Below are 21838 nucleotides of genomic sequence, written 5' to 3'. Positions count from 1 at the left end.
TGCGAGAAATCTTACCTAAGTATTCGCAAATGAAGACCACAAAGAAAGGCGTGACGAGGTCATTTATCCCCTGAACATACCCGCTGGCAGGGTGGCGGATTGCCCATATAAACAAGATCCTTTCAAAAATCTGAAAGAAAATGAACAGGTGGTAAAGCAAAAAGTAAACATGGCAGAACTTTAAAATGCAAGCATTCTGTTACTCAAAATGTATATTTTTTTACACTGTTCGTAATATTAAAATTCAAATGTAAACAAATATCTATTGCTTTTTTTTTTTTTTTGAGACGGGGTCTTACTCTGTCGTCCACGCTGCAGTGCAGCGGCGCCACCTTGGCTCACCGCAACCTCTGCCTCCCAGGTTCAAGCAATTCTCTCACACAGCCTTCCAAGTAGCTAGGACTACAGGCACATGCCACCACACCTGGCTAATTTTTGTATTTTTTGGTAGAGACAGGGTTTCACCATGTTGGCCCAGCTGGTTACGAACTCCTAACCTCAAGTGATCCACCCACATTGGCCTCCCAAAGTGCTGGGATTACAGGCGTGAGCCACACGTATGGCCCTTAATTTTTTTTTTAATCAAGTTTCAATTATCTTAAGTATTTATCGTCTCACAAGCAATGTGGCCCATTTCATCCACCCCTGGTCCAGTCCGCCCGAAGCTGGCTCTCACAGCAGGAGCTCTCTGCTCCTCCACACCCCTCGGGCCGGGGTGCAGCGGCACCTGGCCAATCAGTGAAGACCACCTCGGTGAGGGAGGCATGGATGGGTGAGCAGGGGAGAGGATGAATGGATGGACACGTGAGTGGATGGATGCTCTAAATTTTCCTCATAAAGTAAACGGGTTTCTTTAAACCCCTGAAAATTATCAGCATTGAAGAAGACAAACTTAAACATCTTTCACCACCTACAAAATCTCCCCAGGCATTCAGTTACCCCAGCCAGGCATGCAGGAGCCAGCCCAGCCGCTTCCCCTTCCAATACTCCCAATATATTCAGTTGATCCTTCTCTCTACCACCCTCTATACCCACTCTCTCCCATCTTCACTCATAAGGAAGGTTGTATTACACCAAGGCACAACACAATCCTGTCACCCACACCATACACATGTACACAGAGCTGAAGACCGCCCACCGACAGAGCCCCTCCACCACCACAGGCCCAGTGCAGTACCCCCGGCCTCTCAGTCTAGCCCCTGCCCCAGGGTCTCCCCAGACAGCACCCACATTCTTGCTGCACTAAGCTGCAGCACTCCTCCCTGACTGAGCCTGCCAGCCATCAGCCCACACTCCTGCCGCTGCCTAGAAAGCCTGCCCCTCCTGCACCTGGAGTCTCGATTGCCCTGGCTTTCAGAATTCTTCAAGCACCGCTCCCTCCTCGAAGACTCTGCTGCCGCCTGATCCCTCGCCGCCCTCTTTTAGGAAGAGCCAACCACTTCCCACTTTGTGGCCCTCAGGTTCCCACTCCTCTCCACTGAGTCACTGGCTGGTGGCTCCAGCCTGACCTCCGGGCTGCCTGCCAGCTAAGGCAGGGTGCAGCTGCTCTATCCAGGCCTGTCCATACAAACCAGGCACAGGCACAGGAGGGAGACTTCAGGAGCAAACACCCGACACATGCATGAATTCCATCACTTCAATACACACTCAGCCCTGCAGAGCCGCCTGCACTTGCGCCCAGGCGACTCCATGCCTCCTACATTGCCTACAATCCTAAACCTCATTGGGCTTGGTACTCTCCATCCCCACAATCACCATCCACCCGGGACTTACAAAGGAGGGACCCGGGGCCGACAGGTGAAGTCTCTATCTACAGTGGCATCACCAGCCTGCAGTCCATGAAGTTGGTCCAATGAGTGACAGAGCAAACACCCGGCACAGCAGGCACCCGAGGGCCCTGCTGGGATAAGTATACATTCGCGCATATAAATCCATACACGGTTTTCATCACAATCCACAACTTTCTAGACAGAACTGAATATTTAGCATCAAAGACTGAACCCACTCAACAACACAGTGCCATTTAAGAATTTCTCATGCCGAGAAGCTTAGCAAATGATGACAGTGCTATTTAACCAAACTGCAAGTAGCGGCCAGTGGAGCCGTGCTGCGGGCAGCCCCTCGGTGGCCCCAGGGGGAGATGAACGAGCAGGGCGGCAACAGGAAGGGCCCCTCGGCCAACAGCGCCTCACCACAAGTCACAAACGCGCAGCCCCTGTACCACCTGGCCACTGTGGCATGAAGGAAGCCCAGGGGACAGCGTGTGAGACTAGAATACAAGCAGGCCAGGTCCATGAGGCAGGCACGGGACAGGGGTACAGCTCAACAGCCCTTAAGTCTGCTCATCAGCAAGCCTCTGAGGAGCGTCTGAGCCCCAGAAAGGGTCAGGAGCACGGGGTGGAGGGGACAGGGGCCACATAAGGACAGGAGGAGGAGCAACAGGAGGAAAAGGAATGACGCAGAGGTGGTGACTCCACAGAAGCTGACTACACAGAGTCATGAAGAAACAGGGAAACTCTGCCCAACACCTCCTCACCAAGAAGGCCCAGGGTGCCCGGGGCCACTGACATCCCTGCACGCATGTTCAGATGGCCATGGCAGCCAGCAGCCACCAGACCCAGCTCTGTCACCATGCGGTGTCCTCTACAGCCCAGGGAGCAGGCAGTGCAGCACCCCAGGAGCATGCACTCTGGACAGAGGGAGTCAAGGCAGGCACCACCCAGAGCAGGGGGCAGTTGCGCTGCAGGGCTGGGGGGAGGGGAGGAAGAGAGAGAGGGGAGGGAGAGACAGAGACAGACAGACAGACACTGTGTGTGTGTGTGGGTGTGTGTGGGTGTGAATTTAGGCAGTGGAGCACCCCCACAGTTTAACAAGGCCCTCACTTTCAGAGGGCTTGTCTCACACATGTGCACACACTGTCTCTCAAGCCTGATCTACTCATAAGCATGAATGCAGTACTACCCTCAGCAGCCTAATTGCTGGAGAAAACCAATATGGCAAATAGGACGTACCCAACTTCACCCAGGGAGGACACCAACAGGAGCCCAACTCCTCTTTCCAGCGACAAGCTCCTGGGATCTGTGGAACTGGAAACGGGCTGCTGCAGGGGGAGAGAGCTGAGCAGGCCGGGGCCCCGGACTCAGTTCCCTAGGAAGAGCCTCCGTGAGGCCGGGTCTACGAGCTGCACATGAGACAGACTGAGTCGTGCCTACACACAGCCTCGGGAGAGACACGGAAAGCACTATGGGGCCAATCAGCAGCACCTAACAGGCAGGGCAGGAGACGGCCAAGCCTTCAGTCAGCAAACAGTGCTGGAGCACTGCACAGTGAGTGTCCTTTCACAAGCCAGCCAGCACCCCTGCAATCACGTGCTTCCCCCAATCCAAGCCAGGGCAGAGGGCCTCTGCCCACCCAGCCTCCTGGAAGCGCTGCCCCGGCCTGGGGAGTAAGGCGCTCTGAAAGAGCACGCTTGTATTACTTCGAGGAAAAATGGAGAACTCCCCTTTCTTATTGACTGAAGAAAGCTTCTGGTCAGTCCAAAGCATTCAATTTAACTCTGCTGGATGTCCACTTTCATCCCACTAACATGTAAATAAAGGAGGGGCAGCTCAAGCATTGAACAAAAATGACCTTTAACGAGGCAAGCAGGCTGAAACAGTGAGAAGAGGGTGCCCATGGAGGCGCGTGACACCACACACAGCCTGGCTCACTGCTAAAGGCATGTTATCCTAGGCCGCCACTGCAGAGGCCCGCCCCTTAGAAAATCGCAGGGAGACCTGAGGACCCCACATGCCATCACCACTAGAGCAAATCCCAAAAGGCTGTGGCACCCAACCCCTTCTCCTCGCTCCCCTGCCAGAAGCCTGACCACCCTCATCTTGTGCCCAGTCCGCAGGGACAGTCTCCTGGCTGGTCTTCCTGCCATCGCCCCCACTCCACATCCCGCTGAGCAGCAGAGGATGCTGCTGAAAATGTCAGGTCACACCATCCGTCCCCTGTGGCTTCCTGAGACACTGATGAGAAAACGCACTCCTGAGCAGGCTTCAGGTGCGTGCCCAGCTGCTCCCTGCTCTCTGGCTCCTCACTGGCACTGGGGGCTCTCTCGCCAGGCCCAGCCACTCTGTGGCCGTCTCAGGACTTTGCCTTTGTACCACTGCTCTTCCAACTGGAATCCCCTTTCTCCGAACCTTCCCAAGGCTCCCATGGTGTTCCACCCAAGGTCTTAGTTCACAGGCAACAAGCTCCTTTACCACTGCCCTACCCAAAGCAGCAGCTCCTCCACCGCGCGAGCCCGGCTCCGGCCTGGCTCTCACCTAGTTCAAGGTGAGTCCCTGGGAAGGGTCTCCTCAGGACTGACAGCGGGGCCTTCAGTCCTACACAGACGGCACAGAGGACTGTGAAGTTCTTTGTGGCTGAATGGAGGCACAGGTGGCGGAGGCGCTCCCTGGTGCCCGGCATGTGAGCCCTCCCCTCCGTCCGTTCTCCAGGTTTTGTGCCATTGTCAGGGCCTGGGCTCGTCCTGGGGGTCTGTGTGGACAGATAATGCCATGGGTGCCTGCCTGGGTTTGTGATCAGCCTCTCCCATCTGTTTCCTCTACCGGGCAATGCTGCAGTCTGGCACCTCAAAGGCCAACCAGTCAGGACCTCAGGACCCCCACCTGTCTGAGTGGAAAAATGCACAGAGGGGAAGAGCAAAAAGTAACTCCATTGAAAAGGACAGGGAAGATAGGCACGCTCGGTGAAGGAAGACTGCACAGAGGTGACGGGAAGAGAGGGTGGTGAAGGCTGAGGAGGGAGAAGGAGCGGAGCCTTCTATGCAGAAAGAAGAGCATGTGCAAACACACAGAGAAGAAAACACACACAGAAGAGCGTAACTGCACAGACCCACACACACAGAAGAGCATAAGTGCACAGATCCACACACACAGAAGAGCGTAAGTGCACAGATCCACACACACAGAGAAGAGCATAAGTGCACAGATCCACACACACACAGAGAAAAGCGTAAGTGCACAGATCCACACACACACAGAGAAGAGCGTAAGTGCACAGATCCACACACATGGAGAAGAGTGTAAGTGCACAGATTTACACACATACAGGAGCGTAAGTGCACAGATCCACACACACAGAGAAGAGTGTAAGTGCACAGATCCCCACACACAGAGAAGAGCTCACATACACAGAGAACACGTGCTCACACACTAAAGAGAATGCATACACACACAGAGGAGAGCACACACACGTGAAAAGCACATGTGCACATATACACACACACAGGAAAGAGCCCGTGTATACACACACACAGGAAAGAGCCCATGTATACACACACACAGGAAAGAGCCTATGTATACACACACACAGGAAAGAGCCTGCATATACACACACACAGGAAAGAGCCCATATATACACACAAACAGCAAAGAGCCTGCATATACACACACACAGGAAAGAGCCCATGCATACACACACACAGCAAAGAGCCCACATATACACACGCACAGGAAAGAGCCCGTGTATACACAGAGAGCCACATGTGCACATACACAAAAAGAACATGCGTGCACAAGAGCACATACACAGAAGAGCACTCACCCACACACAGCCACAGGCCAGGGAAACAGCTCAGGGTCTACCTGGGACCTCCATGTGGCTGAGAAATGGAATGAGCAGCCTTTCGTTAGTGACTTGACTCGTAGGTGGAGAGCTGTTTCTTTTCTCTCTGAAAAGCCTTCCTATTTCCTAGCCACAAGCCAAGGATGTGGGCTGGAAAGTCCCTGCCAAATGAAACACATGGTGCGTGCTCCTGCGTCTGCCATGGGTGCTGAGCCCCTGCTACAGAGAGGAGGCCTGAGCGTGTGCTTCCTGCTTGGGGATGTGCTGCCCGCAAGCTGCGTCCAGGCCTACCGTCCCCCACTGCAGACGGCCGGCACCCCGGCAGCTCAGCTGTCCTGAGTGCACACCAGCCTCACAATGAAATCACTGCCACAAACCAACAAAGCACACAGAGCCAGGCATTTATTCTGGGCAGGCACTCCTCCCCGACATTTATTCTGGGCAGGCGCTCCTCATTCTTCATGTAATTATGGATCTAAACTCACCTTCTGGCTGCTTATCCCGTTATAACGACAGGTATTAATTTAGAAAGTAAGAAAACAGCTATGATTTACATTTCTTTGGGTAGCAGCAGGGAAGAAAAGGTAAGTAACTTGCTTGAACTTCCTGCAGCCGCCCTTTCTCCCATCACTGCTGTGCTGGGGACACACTAAGAACCAAGATGGCTCCACCCTGGACTAAGCCAAACGCAGGTCGCAGGTCCCCGGTCCCAGGTGCCCCACACATGGCTGAGAGGGTAATGTGAGCCCCACCTGCCTGCAATTCACCCTAGCTCGACTCACCCCAGCTGCGGGACCTCCCATCACCCACCAGAAAAGTGCAAAAGGAGCAGCCATCCCAGCAACATGGCAGACAGGAACCTCTCTTAAAATGCTACCGCAGATCAGCCTTGTCTAGACTCTGAGGAAGAAAATCCCCACCACCTACAACCATGGAAAAATGATTCCATAAACAGAGAATGCCTGGGGACACTGGAAGGTCACGACCCCAGAAGGATGGAGAAGGACCTCTGATTCCCGCCTACCCACAGGTTAGGGAACAGCCTGCAGGAAACCAGCAGGCAGGGGGAAGCTCGGCCCCCAAGTTCAGGATGTCCCTGGCCATGCCCCAGAGGCTCCCTTGGCCCCAACCTCTGCGACCTCTGGCCCTCAAGTGTCCACCTTGAGAGACCTGCTCAGCTCAGTCCCCAGAGTCCCTGCCTGCCCCTAGCCTGCCAGCTGACTGCAGGCTCCTCTTCCGGCTCCCGGGGCTGGCTGCAGGGGCTGGAAGCTAAGGATGCTGGCCCAGGGTATGACAGCTCAGGACACCATGCACAGACCCGAATCAATTCGCTGCTTTACCAGCTTGCTCACTAAAGGCTCTGAGCAGAGGCGACAGTCGCAGACCTCGAGCTCCTCTTCATGCGGCAAGCTGTGAGGCCAGCTGACAGGATGACTGTCTCCATCAGAAAGGACAAAAGGACTTCTCGAGGCCTGGGGTTCCCCTTCCTTGTGACTGCTGTTGTTTTCACTGACTCACCCCTTTTATCTTCGGTCTTAAATCACTTCATATGAGGTATACTGGTATTCTGAAATGGCAAAAACTAGTTCTAATCCCAAAGTAATTTAGTATCATTTTAAAAACTCCATCCCAAATCACCTAATTTGCACTGTGACATCTGAGAGTTCCCACCGTCCTCCTCTGAAAGCCACAGAGGCTTTAAAACATCTTCTCATCCTAATAATTACCAGCAGGCAAGCCAGGAAAGCGCTCATGGCCGAGAGCGCATCCAGACGGTACCGCCGAGGGGTACCCTGAAAGTACCTTGCCGTGTGATGTTCACCATAATGAGCTCGCCACACAACAGACATCACTGAAAGCCTGTTGTAAGAAGAAGAGGTCCCATCCCCAACACCAAGGGACACACGCTGTGGGACTTCCAAGCCCTGCATCAAATAATCGGACCCTTTTTGTTTTTGTTTTTTCCAAAAACTGCGTGGAGCCAGTTCTAAGCTTTTGCTCTCAGAACGGTAAAAAAAAAAAAAAAATATATATATATATATATATATAAAAACACGTATATATCTACACACACATATACGTACATATATATATGACAGATTTCATATCATTTTTTCCAAATCAGTACTGTCAAAGTCTAGAGGGTGGCACTTGAGAGGGGTAAAGTTAAGCGCGCCACTTCCTTTGAAGGCGCATCCATGGGCAGCGAGGCCCTGGGCAGCTGCCCAGCAAGCTCTGAGCACCCGATGCTTTCCCCGGTTTGCTGAGAGTTCCTGCCACCCCTCAATCCCAGCCACTACCCAGTGCCTACACTGCTGCGTTAGACAGTCTCAGCTAGAAAAGAAGTCGGTAAGACTCTCCTAAAGGAAATTCCTTTCCTCTTCTCGCCACTGAGGCTGCCTCGCAGCAGTGGCCCGGCCCAGAGGAAACAGGCTATTGTGTGCTGCTGCTGCTGCTGACCCTGCCGGGCAGCACAGGGAAGACCCAGCAGCTGCAGTCCACTGAGGGGGCCTCTCAGTCTCCCCATGCCCCTGGGACAGGGCCCAATTCCTCAAACTCCCTCAGGACACCGCTGAATCCTCTAGACTCAGCCTCAGGGCAGTGACCAGAGGCAAGGGCTAGGTTGGAAGTCCACTGAAGCAAACCAGGAAGAGCCAACAGGTCCCCAAATTCAAGCAGCAAAAGCCAGAGGTACTAAGCCAAAATCTCCGATAAGAAGCCTAGCCAGCCAGAGCAGTCATCATTTCGGGGAGGGCACCAGTCTGGCTCAATGCAGGGAGAGGTCCCGGTCCACAGCGTCCCTGAGTGCAGTCGCCCTTGCAGGCTGACCCTGCTCTGCTACCATCCTGTGGGTTCTCAAAGGGGAGCCCCTTCGCCTGCAGCCTGGGACGCCTGTGCCATTGCACTTCCTCAGCCCTTAGCCCCGGGCACCCACCAGGGTGCCTGCAGGGCATGAGGCTGAGCTGCAAAGTCCCCTGAGGAAAAGACCCACAGAGACACCAAGTGCACCACAGAGGGGTCCACGGCCCAATCAGGCAGGAAATAAAGAAATCACAGCAGGGAAGTGAGGCGGCCCCAGCAATTTGGCATTACCCTCCAGATCCACGTGCCCCATATGCTGCCCCTCCTCGGGCTATCTTCTCCAATTCTTTCGACCGCCCTGGAGTGGAGTCGGCAGGACACAAACTGTGGTTTCACTCACAGCTTCACGTGATCTCTCTGCGTTTCATGCCCGTCTGTCTTCATCCCTCACTCCAACAGAGTGCTGCTGAGGACAGACACATCTGAGTCTCCGGGTCATCCACGTGCCCACAGGTGTCTGCTGGTGTTCTTCAGGGAATCACAACCCTTACAACTTTGTGTGTGAAAAATCCAGATGTTTTCCTTGCAGTTTTCGCAGGAAAGGTGAAAACAATGTGCCCACTCACACAGGACTCTTACTGGAGGCAAAGAGTCAGCTCAGTGGAAGGGCTGCTTTAGCAAGCAGCGGACACGACGGGGCCCTGTCCCAGGACAGCGACTCCCATGCCAGTGAGCCGGCTATCCTGAAGTAGTGATATTATCTAGCAAAGGGCCATAAAGAAAGGATGCCCTAATATGTGGCTGTGTTTAACGACAACACAGAATAATCTGAAATGCTTCAAACAAGAAATACCCACTGGATATTATCAGCTACTAAAGGTCTGGTCACATTCTTGATACTCACGTCTTTATTGGAGGGTGGGAATTCATTAAAAGTAGTACAAACTTTAAACTCTTCCCAAAGTATCCTTTCTGCAAGTCAGTTAATAGTCAACAATAATAAAAACAGTTGATACTACTGGTTACCACCAGGGCTGAGGAAATTTAAAAAAGAGAGGCATTGCCAGTTTGCTTGCCCAACTTCAGAAACCTGAGTGCCATAACACACATGCAATTCAGAGGAAAAGGTTCTCCCTAAAAGCCTCAGCAGCACTCTCCCACAGAACTCCAGGGAGGGGCTTGGGGTTCCCTGCTAGAAAGCTCTGTCTTCACGGTGTCCACCTAACCAATACCCCGCATGCCTCCGAGGCAGTCCCGGAGCACCAGCAGTGCAGCGCACACAAGTGAGCTGAGGGATTGTGCATACTAAAAAGGGAAACGTTGAAACTGAAAACGTTGCTGTGCTCACATTAACTTATAAAAAATCCGATTTCAGAAATTTTAAAATATCAGAATTCTACCATATGCATCAGCAATGTGACTTCACAGCATATAAAGCTCCATGGAGATAATTTCTGCAAGAAGAGAAACAAAATACAGAATTCTACTGTGATGACCTGCAGGATTTACAGCCCTCAAATCCAGCAGGCTCAGAAAGAAGAAATTATTTACAACTCAAGATTCTGCAACATGATTCAAGCAACATTCCCCCCATGTGAATTCTAACACCTGATGAATGAAACCAAAATCAAACTGTAGAAATCTAGAATATGGGTTAAAAGGCAACCCTATATCACACAAAACACACACTGAGTACACCAAAACTACTGACTCTATGTTTACAACCTAATTAATAGGTAGAACCCTCTTAAAACAAGCAGTAACGGCACATTTGGTGTGTGAATCACTCAACATTCACCTCAGTTACGTTACTTTACAGCCCACATTCTGTGCCCACGTCGGGTGTCTCGCTAGGTTAGTAAAACACAGAGGTTTCATTATATCCAAAGAAGTAAGTACTGAAAATAAAGAATATTTTCACACAAAGCATCACAGGGTCACTATTAACAGAGGACACGCCGCAACTCAAGAGTACTACACATCAGAGCACAACGGTCAGAAAGCCCTTTCCAAATGAAAGAGAAGCCTGGCTTCCACGTCCAGCAGCGCGGCACACCGTGTTACCAGACCCGATCCTACAGTGTGGCCTGGCACGCTAGGGCCCAGCAAGCTTCCTCCTGAAATGCACTTTTAAAAATCCGCCAAGACCAATTTGGATTTACTTCAGGAATATAGAGTTGGGTCATTTTGGCTTTGGGAAAATCCAATAAAATTCACTACGTTAACAGATCAAGTAAACAAAAATGTATTACCTCAGGATTTGATAAACTCCACAACCATTTATGATTTCAAAACTAAGAGCAAGGCACCTTCCTTCACATAATAAAGATTAAAATCACAAGTCAATGGTGCAATTTTTCCCTTTAAAAGATTAAAACTTTTCCCTTTAAAAGATTAAAATTTTATCTTAAATAATTTTTAAAATATTTAAAAGATTAAAATTTTTCCCTTTAAAGATTAAAATCACAAGTCAATGGTGCAATTTTCCCCTTTAAAATCAGCAGTGAGACCAAGCTGTCTGCTTTCCCCACCAAAATTAGTACATGAAGGTTTATAGAAAATTTATTTTGGCGGGGCACAGTGGCTCACTCCTGTAATCCCATCACTTTGGGAGGCTGAGGTGGGTGGATCACGAGGTCAGAAGTTGAAGACCAGCCTGGCCAAGATGGTGAAACTCTGTCTCTACTAAAAAATACAAAAATTAGCCGGACATGGTGGCAGGCGCCTATAATCCCAGCTACTCAGGAGGCTGAGGCAGGAGAATTGCTTGAACCCAGGCAGTAGAGGTTGCAGTTAGCCCAGATCGTGCCACTGCACTCCAGCCTGGGTGATAGAGTGAGACTCCATCTCAAAAAGAAAAAAAAAAAATTATTTTGTAATGAGCAAAAATTAGAAAGAACCCCAGTGTCCATCAACCGGTGAATAGACAGACGCATTATGGTATGCCCATCCGGAATACTACTCAGCAAGAAAAAAAGCAGTGAACTACTGATACTTCCAACAACATGCATGAACCTCCAAAGCACAATGCTAAGCAAAAGAAGACACAGACTACATCGTCTATAGCTTGTGTGATTCCATTTATATGAAATTCTACACAAGGACAGAACTCTAGAGAAAGAAAGCAGATTAGCAGTTGTCAAGGGCAAGGGTGGGGAGAGGAGACGGACAGCAAAGGGACATGGGGAACCTCACAGACTGACGGAAATGTTTACGTCGCAAATTAGGGAGCTGGTACACACCTATAAACGCAGCTGTCAAAACATCTAATTATATACCTAAAATAGGTGAATTGTATTGAACCTCAATAAAGCTGACAGGAGGGAGAGAAGGAGAGACAGACGGAGAGAAGGAGGAAGAGAAGGAAAGTGGAAACTGACCACATGGACCCGGCCATCACCTGTGAAATGGATAAATGGATGTATCCATAGCGCAGAGAGTTGGCGGGATACTTACGGCAGAAATCCTTCTTCCTGAGTATTAGAAGCCCAAACTTTAGGGGAACACGTAATGAAAACAACCAAACTTACATTTTCCCTGATCCATACAGCTAAGTACAACCATGTCACTTCGGATGACAGGCTAAGTTACAGCCAGTAGGAAACAGCTGAAGTGCTACGAGCAGCTGCTGAGGTACGGCTTCTTTTCCCATGTCTTATTATCCCTGCTAGTGGAATGCAAATGTGATGACGAGTGCTAGGGCAGCCACCTTGGACCATGAGGTCAAAGCCAAACATAGAGGAGCAACCAATGTGCTGACAATGACCTAGACCTGGAGACAGTAATAGAGTTCTATCCTGTGAAGCCACAATTATTATACATTTGCCATCACTTGTAGATGTATTCACATCTAACCTCTACACCTCTACAATGCCAGAAACCATAACTCAATTTTTCCTACTGGCCAACACAAGACAGACTTTTCTTTTCCCTGCCGAGACAAAGTCTTGCTCTGTCACCCAGGCTGGAGTACAGTGGCAAGATCTCAGCTCACTGCAGCCTCTGCCTCCCGGGTTCAAGCAATTTTCCTGCCTCAGCCTCCTAAGTAGCTGGGACTACAGGTACACACCACCATGCCCAGCTAATTTTTGTATTTTTCATAGAGATGGAGTTTCGCCATGTTGGCCAGGCTGGTCTGGAACTCCTGACCTCAGCTGATCTGCTCCCCTTGGCCTCCCAAAACGCTGGGGTTACAGGCATGAGCCACTGCGCCAGGCCAAGACACACATTTCAATACTCTCCTAAAGTCTTCTGCCTATCATTTAATTTCCCCACACGCACACAGGCCGTGCTCAGGTGACCTGCTCTTCGCACTATCCCGGCCTGCAGGAGCCTGGTTCTCCCAGAAGCCAGCCCATCTGCCTTCCAGGTTCACCCACTCTGCAAGCCTTGCTGAGCTGGGTCCCGGAGAGCATCAGCACCTCCGGGAGAGCATTTGGGAGCTGAGCAAGACCGACTTCATGGGGTGTGAAAGGAAACTGCATCGTGAAACCCCAAGCTCAAGAAGCCAAAGGGGAAGGTCAAGCTGGGAACTGGGGCGTGCAAACCTGCCTGCCCCTTTTGGTTCCAAAGATAAGATGGCTACAAGGTGAAGCTCCACGCCTCCCCCATATTTTGCCCACAAGGAAATTCCTAGTGAGCTGCAAGATCTTTTAGGGTGTTTCTGTTAAGCTTTCACCACGGCAGTGCAAATGGATAGCTTACCCTCACGAGTACAGTCACCCCCACCTCTGATTGTTCCCCATTTTGTCTAGGTTATCTTATGTAAAGTGCAGATTCCCTGCATTTTTCCTCTGCTCCATTTGTCTGTGTCGTATTAGGTTTAAAAAAAAATGCAGATTGACTGAGCCAGACAAAGGCATGAACGACTATTTTTCTCTATCTCCCTCTTACATGAAAAATTGTGTACTTCTCAATATCCAGCCCTTTCCCCTTTAAATTTAGAGCCCTCAAAATCATCTTGGGAGAAAGGCATAGACCTGTCTCTCAGGCGTGTGTCCTTACTTCTGACAAATAAACCTCCTAAAATGATTAAGAGTTGTCTCATCATTTTTCTCAATTGACAGGGGAGGCTTTCCAAACCAACAGCTCCAGGCCCAGGAGGTCACAGACAAGAGGACCAATTGCCAATTGCCACCACTAGCAAGCGACTCAGGGTCCACACTCTGAGACGGAAGGGCCTGAGAGGTCAGCTGCACAAAATGTGGCAAGTGGTAGGAAAAAGTAAGTAAGAATAAACCAAAGGTCCTGTGGCAGACTCTATTTCCCATTTTAAAAATCATAAGTAAAAAGGTTATAATAAATTATCTCATTTTCCAGATATGATAAGCACAACTGCTAAAAGGACAATCAAAGAGAAGTGTCTCAAAATGACTACTTCTGCTGGAAACTAATTTTCCCTTTTTGTATTCTACAATCTCTAAGTACTTTGCTTTAACAATCCTGGATTTTTTTTAGCAGATTTACTGCACAGACAAGAAATGTCAAAGTTTAAAAGCGCATTTACTGAAGCAATCAAGATGCAAAACAAAATATTTCTAACAATAAAAAAAAATTCAGCTTTAAAGGGAGAACATTTACTATAAAAGAAAAAATATGATAACTAAGAATAAATCTAATAAAACATGTGAGGCAGGAGAATAGGGTCTGGAGGCTGGAACCTAAGGCCAATTCACACTAATTTCTTAGAACTAAATAAAAAAGAAAACCCCACTTTCAAGCCCAGGGAACAAAAGAACCAGGGGCAATCCAACGCTTTCTCTGCATGGCAGATGAAAGACCGAAAGTATCTCTGATTGATCCCCTTCAACAACCAATCAGGCTGGTCCCAGGCCAAGTCTTCCTTTGCATAACAGTGTAAATTTGTGACTTCACTTCAGCCTCTGATTGGTCACCTTCTGCAACCAATCAGACACTTGCATAGGGTGTTTTATAACTTCACTTCAGCCTCTCATTGGTCGCTTTCTGCAACCAATCAGACTGATTGTGGGCCACTACTTCATTTACACAAGGTGTACACCAAGTAACCAATGGGAAACCTCTAGAAGGTATTTAAACCCCAGAAAATTGTGTAACCAGGCCCTTGAGCTGCTTGCCAGGGCCTGTTCCCACCCTGTGGAAAGTGCATTCCTTTTCCATAAATCTCTGCTTTTATTGCTTCATTCTTCCCTTGCCTTGTTTGTGCCTTTTGTCCAATTCTTTGTTCAAAATGCCAAGAACCTGGACTCCCTCCACCGGTAACACATGTACAAGACCCTTCAGGGAGAAAATTTGAAAACGTCACTGAAAAGCATTAAAAATGACTTTTAAAAGAGGAACTAGCATGTTCATGAAAATGAATATTTAATTTCAGAAAGCTATCCATTCTCCCAAACTAAAAATTGTCTTTTCTGACCCCTGACTTTCCATGCAATAGAAAGATTCCATGCAATTCCAACCATAAACCAAACAAATCTAAAAAACAAAAAAACAAGTGAAAGACCTTGGCAAACTGACTCTGAGACATATGTGGAAGAGCAAGGGGTGGGACTGCCCAGTTCCTGGCAAAGAGGAAAGCAGCAGGCGGTGCGTGCCCACACCAGGCAGCAGGATGTCATGAGGCTAAATTACTTGCAGGGTGCAATATGAAGGGAAGACCACCTAAATACTGGAGCAAAACACAACACATCACAGATCTATGTGAATGTGGCAGTGACAGAAAACAGACATGACATCGCAAATGTAGAAAATAATAAGTTCTTCTTCAAAGCTTTCCTCTTAGTTGATTATAAATCATAGCTTCTTTAAAAGTTAACTTACTGTAGCCTGGCCAACATGGCAAAACCCCATCTCTACAGAAAATACAAAAATTAGCTGGGCGTGGTGGTGGGCAACTGTAATCCCAGCTACTTGAGAGGCTCAGGCAAAAGAGTCACCTGAACCCAGGAGGCGGAGGTTGCAGTGAGCTGAGATCATGCCACTATACTCTAGCCTGGGCGACAGAGCAACACTCAGTCTCTGAATGAATGAATGAATGAATGAATGAAAAAACAAGAGGCAGAGACCAGACTACAGAAAGAGTGATGCAGCTCCAGAAGACCCAAATTAAATTCATACATTGTGTTCCTACTGTCACATGACATGAATGAAAGTCACAAAGAATCATAAACCTAAAAGGCAAGACAGTGTCATCCAGGTAGGGGTTTCAAGGGGAGAGGTGGGTACACAGCAGCCTCAGTGCTCTGGGTCAGGCCTGAGTTCATGGCCATGTGTGCAGCTGGGCAGCAATGGTGGCGTTCTAGCTCCTAAATCTGGCAGTGGATCATGAGTGCATACATCCACACATATGAATTACATACAGTCTTTGGCGTGTGACAATATTATACAGTAAAAATATTTAAAGAACAAATGAGATTCCTGTCAGCAACTGTGTTCACAAGGGCCAGGCGCAGCAGCAGTTCGCCTGGGAGCCATTTCCAACAAGGCAAACTCCTGCCAGGAGCTTCTTACCTCCGTCACCTTGGGCTGCAGGATCAACACTTCAGGGCTCATGCGAGGGATGTCTATGTGGATCTGGAGAAGCAGGAGAAACAGACATGTATGTTACATGACAACAAATACCACTGCAAGCATTATGACTAAAACAGCAACACTGAGAGACGTCCTTCCCCTGCCTTTACCCTGCTCTCTCCTTCAGGATTCTTGTTCTCTACGCTACCACGATCTCCCCCGAAGGAGGCATCCAAAGCCTGTTCCCTCTGAACAGCTCGCCCAGTCCTAGGTGACAGGCTTGCCTGACACTGTCCCCGCCCAGTAGCCGCTGCTGCGTGATGAGGAACAGAGCAGGCCTCGGATGCTTAGTAACATCAGCCACAGCAATTAGTAAACATCGATTTTCAGCCTCTGACACAGGAGCAATTCAAGTACGTCAATAGTTGACAAGTTTTCAGCTCCGACAGCTTCTTCTTGGACAGAGGCCACATTTTTCTCCACTTTATGAAGTCCTGGGGGAATCTAGAACATTTTTCAAAGGAAGCATTTGAAAGCCTCAGTCAGTGTCAGCTGGTTCCTGCTTGGCCACCATCTGACATGAGAGTTATAATGAAGTCCCCAACACTGCAGAGGACACTTGTGGGCCCCAGAAGCAGCCGAACGAGAGTGTTGTGAGCTCGGGCTGGCTCCTAGCATCCCACATGAACTTCTCACACTAGCCCACACTCCCGTTTGTCCAGGACAGCAGCTCCAATGGGCTGAGGGAAGATAAACGCATTTTCATGCCGAGGGAGACGCTACGATTGCATTGCATTTCACCCCATCCTTGCACCTCCTCACAGAGGACCCTCACACCCAGGAGGCTGGGACACTGTCACTCTGCCACTTACCAAATTGTGGCCAGGCCTCAGTTTCCTTGTCTACAAAACGGCCACTCCAAGTATCTCAAAAGGTTACTGATAAACATCAAGTAAGATTGTGAGTCAACAGCCAAATGGAATAAGCTAAGATGCACACACATCTGTGAGGTGGACCAAAAGAGGCCTGCCAGCAGCAGTGCTGCTGAAGAGGAGTGGGGGAAGGTGGGGGAGAAGGACAAGGGGGAGGAGGAGGAGAAGGAGGAAGAGGGGGACGAGGAGGAGACAGAAGTGGCACTACTCTATCCAGAGAGGCAGGGCCAAAGGACTGCAGCCAGTCACATGCAAGAGCCCAGGTGCCAACAGGGATGAGGGCCCAGGTCCGTCATCAGGGTGTCCTGGAGGGCTGTCTGTTCCCATACAGTTACACTCATGTGGACACACACCTGTCCGCAGCATAAGCAGCATAAGCTGCTGCAGGGCAGGAACCAGGTCTGAGCCACCTCTACATGCCCAGGGCCAGCAGAGCCCCTTACATAAAAGATCCTGTCACACATTTATTAAGGAGACAAGGCAGCATCCACCAGACCCCACACCTGCCATCCACCCCATCATCAGGAGAGGCTCCAACATTATAGAGACGGTCCTCCACAAGGCTGGGCAGGTAGGGCTCTGTGCACCCCTCCTTCCATCCCGCCTGCCCCCCATCAAACACAGAACTGGGCACAAAGGAAAAAGGCCACGACAGAGTTGACTGAGGGAGGAAAAGACAGAACAGACCAATATTTCTCTCTGACTCCATACGGCTCTCTATGCGGCTTTGACATAACATCTTCAGCAGAAGAGTCAGCACATACAAATCAGATAAAGAAGGATGGAAAGCAAGTGGGGAACCTGCCGAAGCCACCCCTTATACTGCCTCCACCGGTGTGCAGGGGCAGACCGCCAGTCAGACCCAGTCCACGGGTCAAACGCCCAACTGGACAGCAAGGAGAAACCAGGGTCCCCAAACCCCATCGGGCCCAGCTCTGCCTGCAATGGCGATGGCGAGAAAGAAGGCGCAGTTCCAAGAAGCCTCGAAGCATCAGGCAGGGAGGAAAAACGACTGCATTACCGCACACATGTCTCATCTATATTAATGTAGAAACAGTTTGGGAATTCACAATAGTATGGAATCTTTTTATTACCTATCACAGTAACTAAATAAAGATGTATGCAGCCTGTTCGTAATTAACTTTCTCTTCAAAAACTCGGAACAGAATTCCGCTTGGTAAAACTCGCAGATAGATGCTAGTGTCATCCTTTGGAAATCGTTTTCTGAAATTAAAATGCATTAAAAAACATGCTCAAAACAATGCCAAATTTTTTAATTTCCTAAAACCGGTGCAGTGGCAAAAGAGACCAGTTAGGCTAATACTTCCTTAAGCAAATCCAAAGCAATCTGTGTATCAAGTGAGTTTCCCAGAGTAACTGGGTGGTGGCCCAGTGCGGCCCGGGAGCCCCGGTACCAGACAGAAGGCACCACAGGCCAGTGGGAGCTCCGGCCGGGAAGGAAACGGAGGCAGCCATGCCCCAGTCTCACTCCTAAGCAAGTCACTTTTCCTCCTGCAGCCCTGTGTCCCATCCATCTTGGAAGATGCTGTCCAGGAATGCATTTAACTTAAAGAACCTTTGATTACGTAACAGAGGTAAGGCGTATCTTCGGACTTTTTTTTTTAACGGATAAAACGAACAAAGACATGTGGATATCCTACGTCTGAGAGGGGGAAATTGTGGCATAGCTCCTTCACCTAGAAGTAGGGTTTGCAGAGGGAGATATTCCTGGCATGCCTCGGTAAACCCAGAAGCTGATTTCAGATATCTGAGACAATAATACCAATTAAGAACTACCATTCTGACCTTTCACATATTACAAAGAGAGTGAGAATTATGCAGTCCTCAAAGAGCTATTCTAACAGCAAATTCTGGATGTACTGTGAATCATAAATCAATTTTAAGTATTTTCCCATTATGTACATCATCTGTCAACTGACTATTTAAGAAACCATAATTAGACACATTTTATATTAAACTAAATAGCAAAATGGTAACTTGGCTGCACCTTCTGCTATGGTCTGAAGTGTGTCCCCCACAAACCCAAGCTGATTAACATACCTTTCCTGGGTCGGTATCATGTCCCTAGCTGGACCAAAGAACCCTGCCCAGTGGCCCCCACGCAACCTCTCTGTCCTGATGCCGTCCAGCTCAATGCCTGGGCCTGGGCCTTCGGGAATGGCCTTTTATTACCAGACAGCATCTCACGATGACACAAACTCCCACCATCACCCTAAGGCAGGTCGCAGGAATCCAAGGCATTTATTTTACAACCTCAATTTAAAATACTCTTTTTTACTTTTGTAAAGAGAACTGGACAAGCAAGATAGTACTATTAGAAGAAATTTTCCATTATTTGTTTTACAATTTATTAGAAAAGAAAAATCTGTGAGCTAATCAGGGACCTGCATCTTTAACTGACCAACTCCACATGGTTTTGATAAAAACATTTCCTCCTATAAATCACACGGAAGCAAAGTATTTCAGGTAACACAAAAGAGAGAAAGGGTTCCCACCTGCCTGTACGTGTCCTGGTGAACTTCATCGTTCCTCGAATGGTAATAGTGTTCAATAAATGCAAAATACTCTTTTTGTTTTCTCTGGAGAGTGGCTGGTCTCCGGTCTACATTGGCAGGAAGGTAACCCTGGGTGAGAAATAAAAAACAAAAAATATACAAGGTCATAGTTAATTCATGGAGTCCCTATGAGAAGTGTGAAATAAAAAGGCTTGCATCCTACCTGAGCTTGGCGTTCTGAAATCTGATACAAAGGGGAGCACAAATTGTGGGAAAAAAGAAACACACACAGAGAAGGTCAGCCAGCTGAACACCACGCAGGCAGCACTCCTGACAGCACTGAGGAAGAGGCCAGGGCCTGCGTCCGCAGCCTCCCGGTGCAGGCCCTCTTCACTCAGCCAGACAGGAGTCACTCAGGCTCTGCAGCAGGTGAGCCCAGGGCTCTTCTACAGCAGGGCTGCGTGATGAGACAAGCCCTTCTCTATTGGCCTCATACACCAGGAAGGATTCCAAAGTCTCAACAGTCTTCTAACAGCAACGACACGCACACATATACACATATACATGTATACATGCACGCATATACACACATACATGTGTTTGTCCTGTCACTTATGTAAACGTGCTGCTGTCTTCAAACACTCATGGGCCTGTGGGAGCTGTGGTCCCAGTACGTAAAGGGGACGTGACCTCAGAAAGGGCCAGCCAGCACAAGGAGGTCATGAAGAGCCTGATTCCTGGTCCCGACGGCCCGGGGTTTCATGTTTTCTGTTGCCTTGTTTCTACTTTTTAACTTGAAGTTATTGACAATATATAGTTGCCCCTAAGTGTCCTCGGGGGATACCAACATTCTTAGCTGCTCAAGACCCTTGTATAAAATGCCGTAGTATTTGCATGTAACCTATGCACATCTGCCTGAGTACTTTAAATAATGTATGACACCTGACACAAGGTAAATACTATGTAAACAGTTGTTAGACTGTGTTGTTATTTATATTATCTTTTGTTGCATTATTACTTTTCATTGGGTCTTTTTCCAAATATTTTCCATGCATGGTTGGTTGAATCTGCAGATGCAAAACCCCCAGATATAAATGGCCAACTCTAATTTATAAAATAAGTGTGCCCATTTTAGCCAATGAGTTTGGTGGCTTTTGACAAGGGTACCCAGCTATGTAACTCCTACTCCAAGGAAGATACAGACACCCTTCCATCCTCCCGCCCCCATAGACTTCCCGGTACCCTCTCGCAGCCTGTCCCAACCCTGGCCAAGGAGGCACTCACCTCGTCACTGTGCATGGCTGAGCCTGACTTAGAACTCTCTAGAAATGGAGTCACTCACCTCGTCACTGTGCATGGCTGAGCCTGACTTAGAACTCTCTAGAAATGGAGTCACTCAGGACCTGCACTGTACACAAGCTTTTCCTTCACTTGGCAGCAGAGTGTCTTCTGAGATGCCTCCAAGTTACATGAATCAGCTGCGATTTCCTTTACCTAGCTGTGTCCATTGTATGGATCCACCAGTTTGCTAAAGGTTCACCTGTCAATGAACATTTGCGCTGTTTCCGGTTTGGGGTTTGTTATATTCTTGCAGAAGATTTTTGTTGGCATATGCTTTGGCTTTTCATGGTTAAATACCCAGGAGTAGAGTTACTGGGTCATAATACTGGTGTATGTTTAGTTTTCTAAGAAACTGCCAGATCTTTTTCCAAAGCAGCAATGTATAAGAACTCCAGATGCCCCACACCCTTTCCAACACTTACTACTGTGAATCTATCAGCCAGGCGGTTGGGTGTGGCTTTAATTTCCTTTCCATAATGATTAATGACACTGAACATCCTTCTTTGGTGAAGTATCTGTTCAGATCTTTGGCCCAGTGTTTACCCAGGTTGTGTGTCATCTTGTTACTGAGTTGGATGAGCTCTGTGCACTCTAGATACGAATCTCTTTCCTGAATATGTACTGTCATTCCTCACCACAATCTAAGGCTTGCTTTTTTGTCTCAAACAGATGAAGTCTTCAAGTTTCATGAAGTCAAATTGATAGCTTTTCTTGTATAATCAGTGTTCTTGTATCTTATATAAAAAAGATTTTTGGCCAGGCATAGTGGCTCACACCAGTAATCCCAGCACTTTGGGAGATCAAGACGGGCGGATCACAACGTCAGGAGTTCGAGATCAGCCTGGCCAACATGGTGAAGCCCCATCTCTACCAAAAATACGAAATGTAGCCAGGTGTGGTAGCACCTGCCTATAACCCCAGCTACTCGGGAGGCTGAGGCAGGAGAATCACTTGAACTCGGGAGGCAGAGGTTGCAGTGAGCCGAGATCGCAACACTGCACTTCAGCCCGGGCAAGAGAGCAAGACTCTGTCTCAAAAAAAAAAAAAAAAAAAAATTCTCCTTGTTTTTCCCTGGAAATCTTAATGCTCTGCCTGGCCATGTCTTTCTCATCTCTCAAGTGTCTCTTCAGTGGTCACCTCTCC

General features: G+C 48.8%; 1 protein-coding gene across 6 annotated transcripts in view; it reads right to left on the bottom strand.

Annotated features, from left to right (window-relative positions):
• Positions 1–21838, bottom strand: part of TBC1D22A (TBC1 domain family member 22A) — a 383821-nt gene that overhangs the window by 240375 nt on the left and 121608 nt on the right. For all 6 annotated transcript variants that reach the window (XM_064368239.1, XM_064368240.1, XM_064368241.1 and 3 more), the window contains 3 exons: positions 19355–19483; positions 15907–15969; positions 16–130 (listed from right to left, as the gene is read on the bottom strand). In XM_064368239.1, coding sequence (XP_064224309.1) covers positions 16–130; positions 15907–15969; positions 19355–19483 — 307 coding nt within the window. The remainder of the gene's footprint in view (positions 1–15; positions 131–15906; positions 15970–19354; positions 19484–21838) is intronic.

The sequence above is a fragment of the Aotus nancymaae genome, unplaced genomic scaffold (assembly GCF_030222135.1).
Source record: "Aotus nancymaae isolate 86718 unplaced genomic scaffold, 86718_ANA_hifiasm-v0.15.2.pri h1tg000076l, whole genome shotgun sequence".
Lineage (NCBI taxonomy): Eukaryota > Metazoa > Chordata > Mammalia > Primates > Aotidae > Aotus > Aotus nancymaae.
Note: the sequence above shows the minus strand (reverse complement) of the source record. Positions and strands in the feature narration are given on the sequence as shown.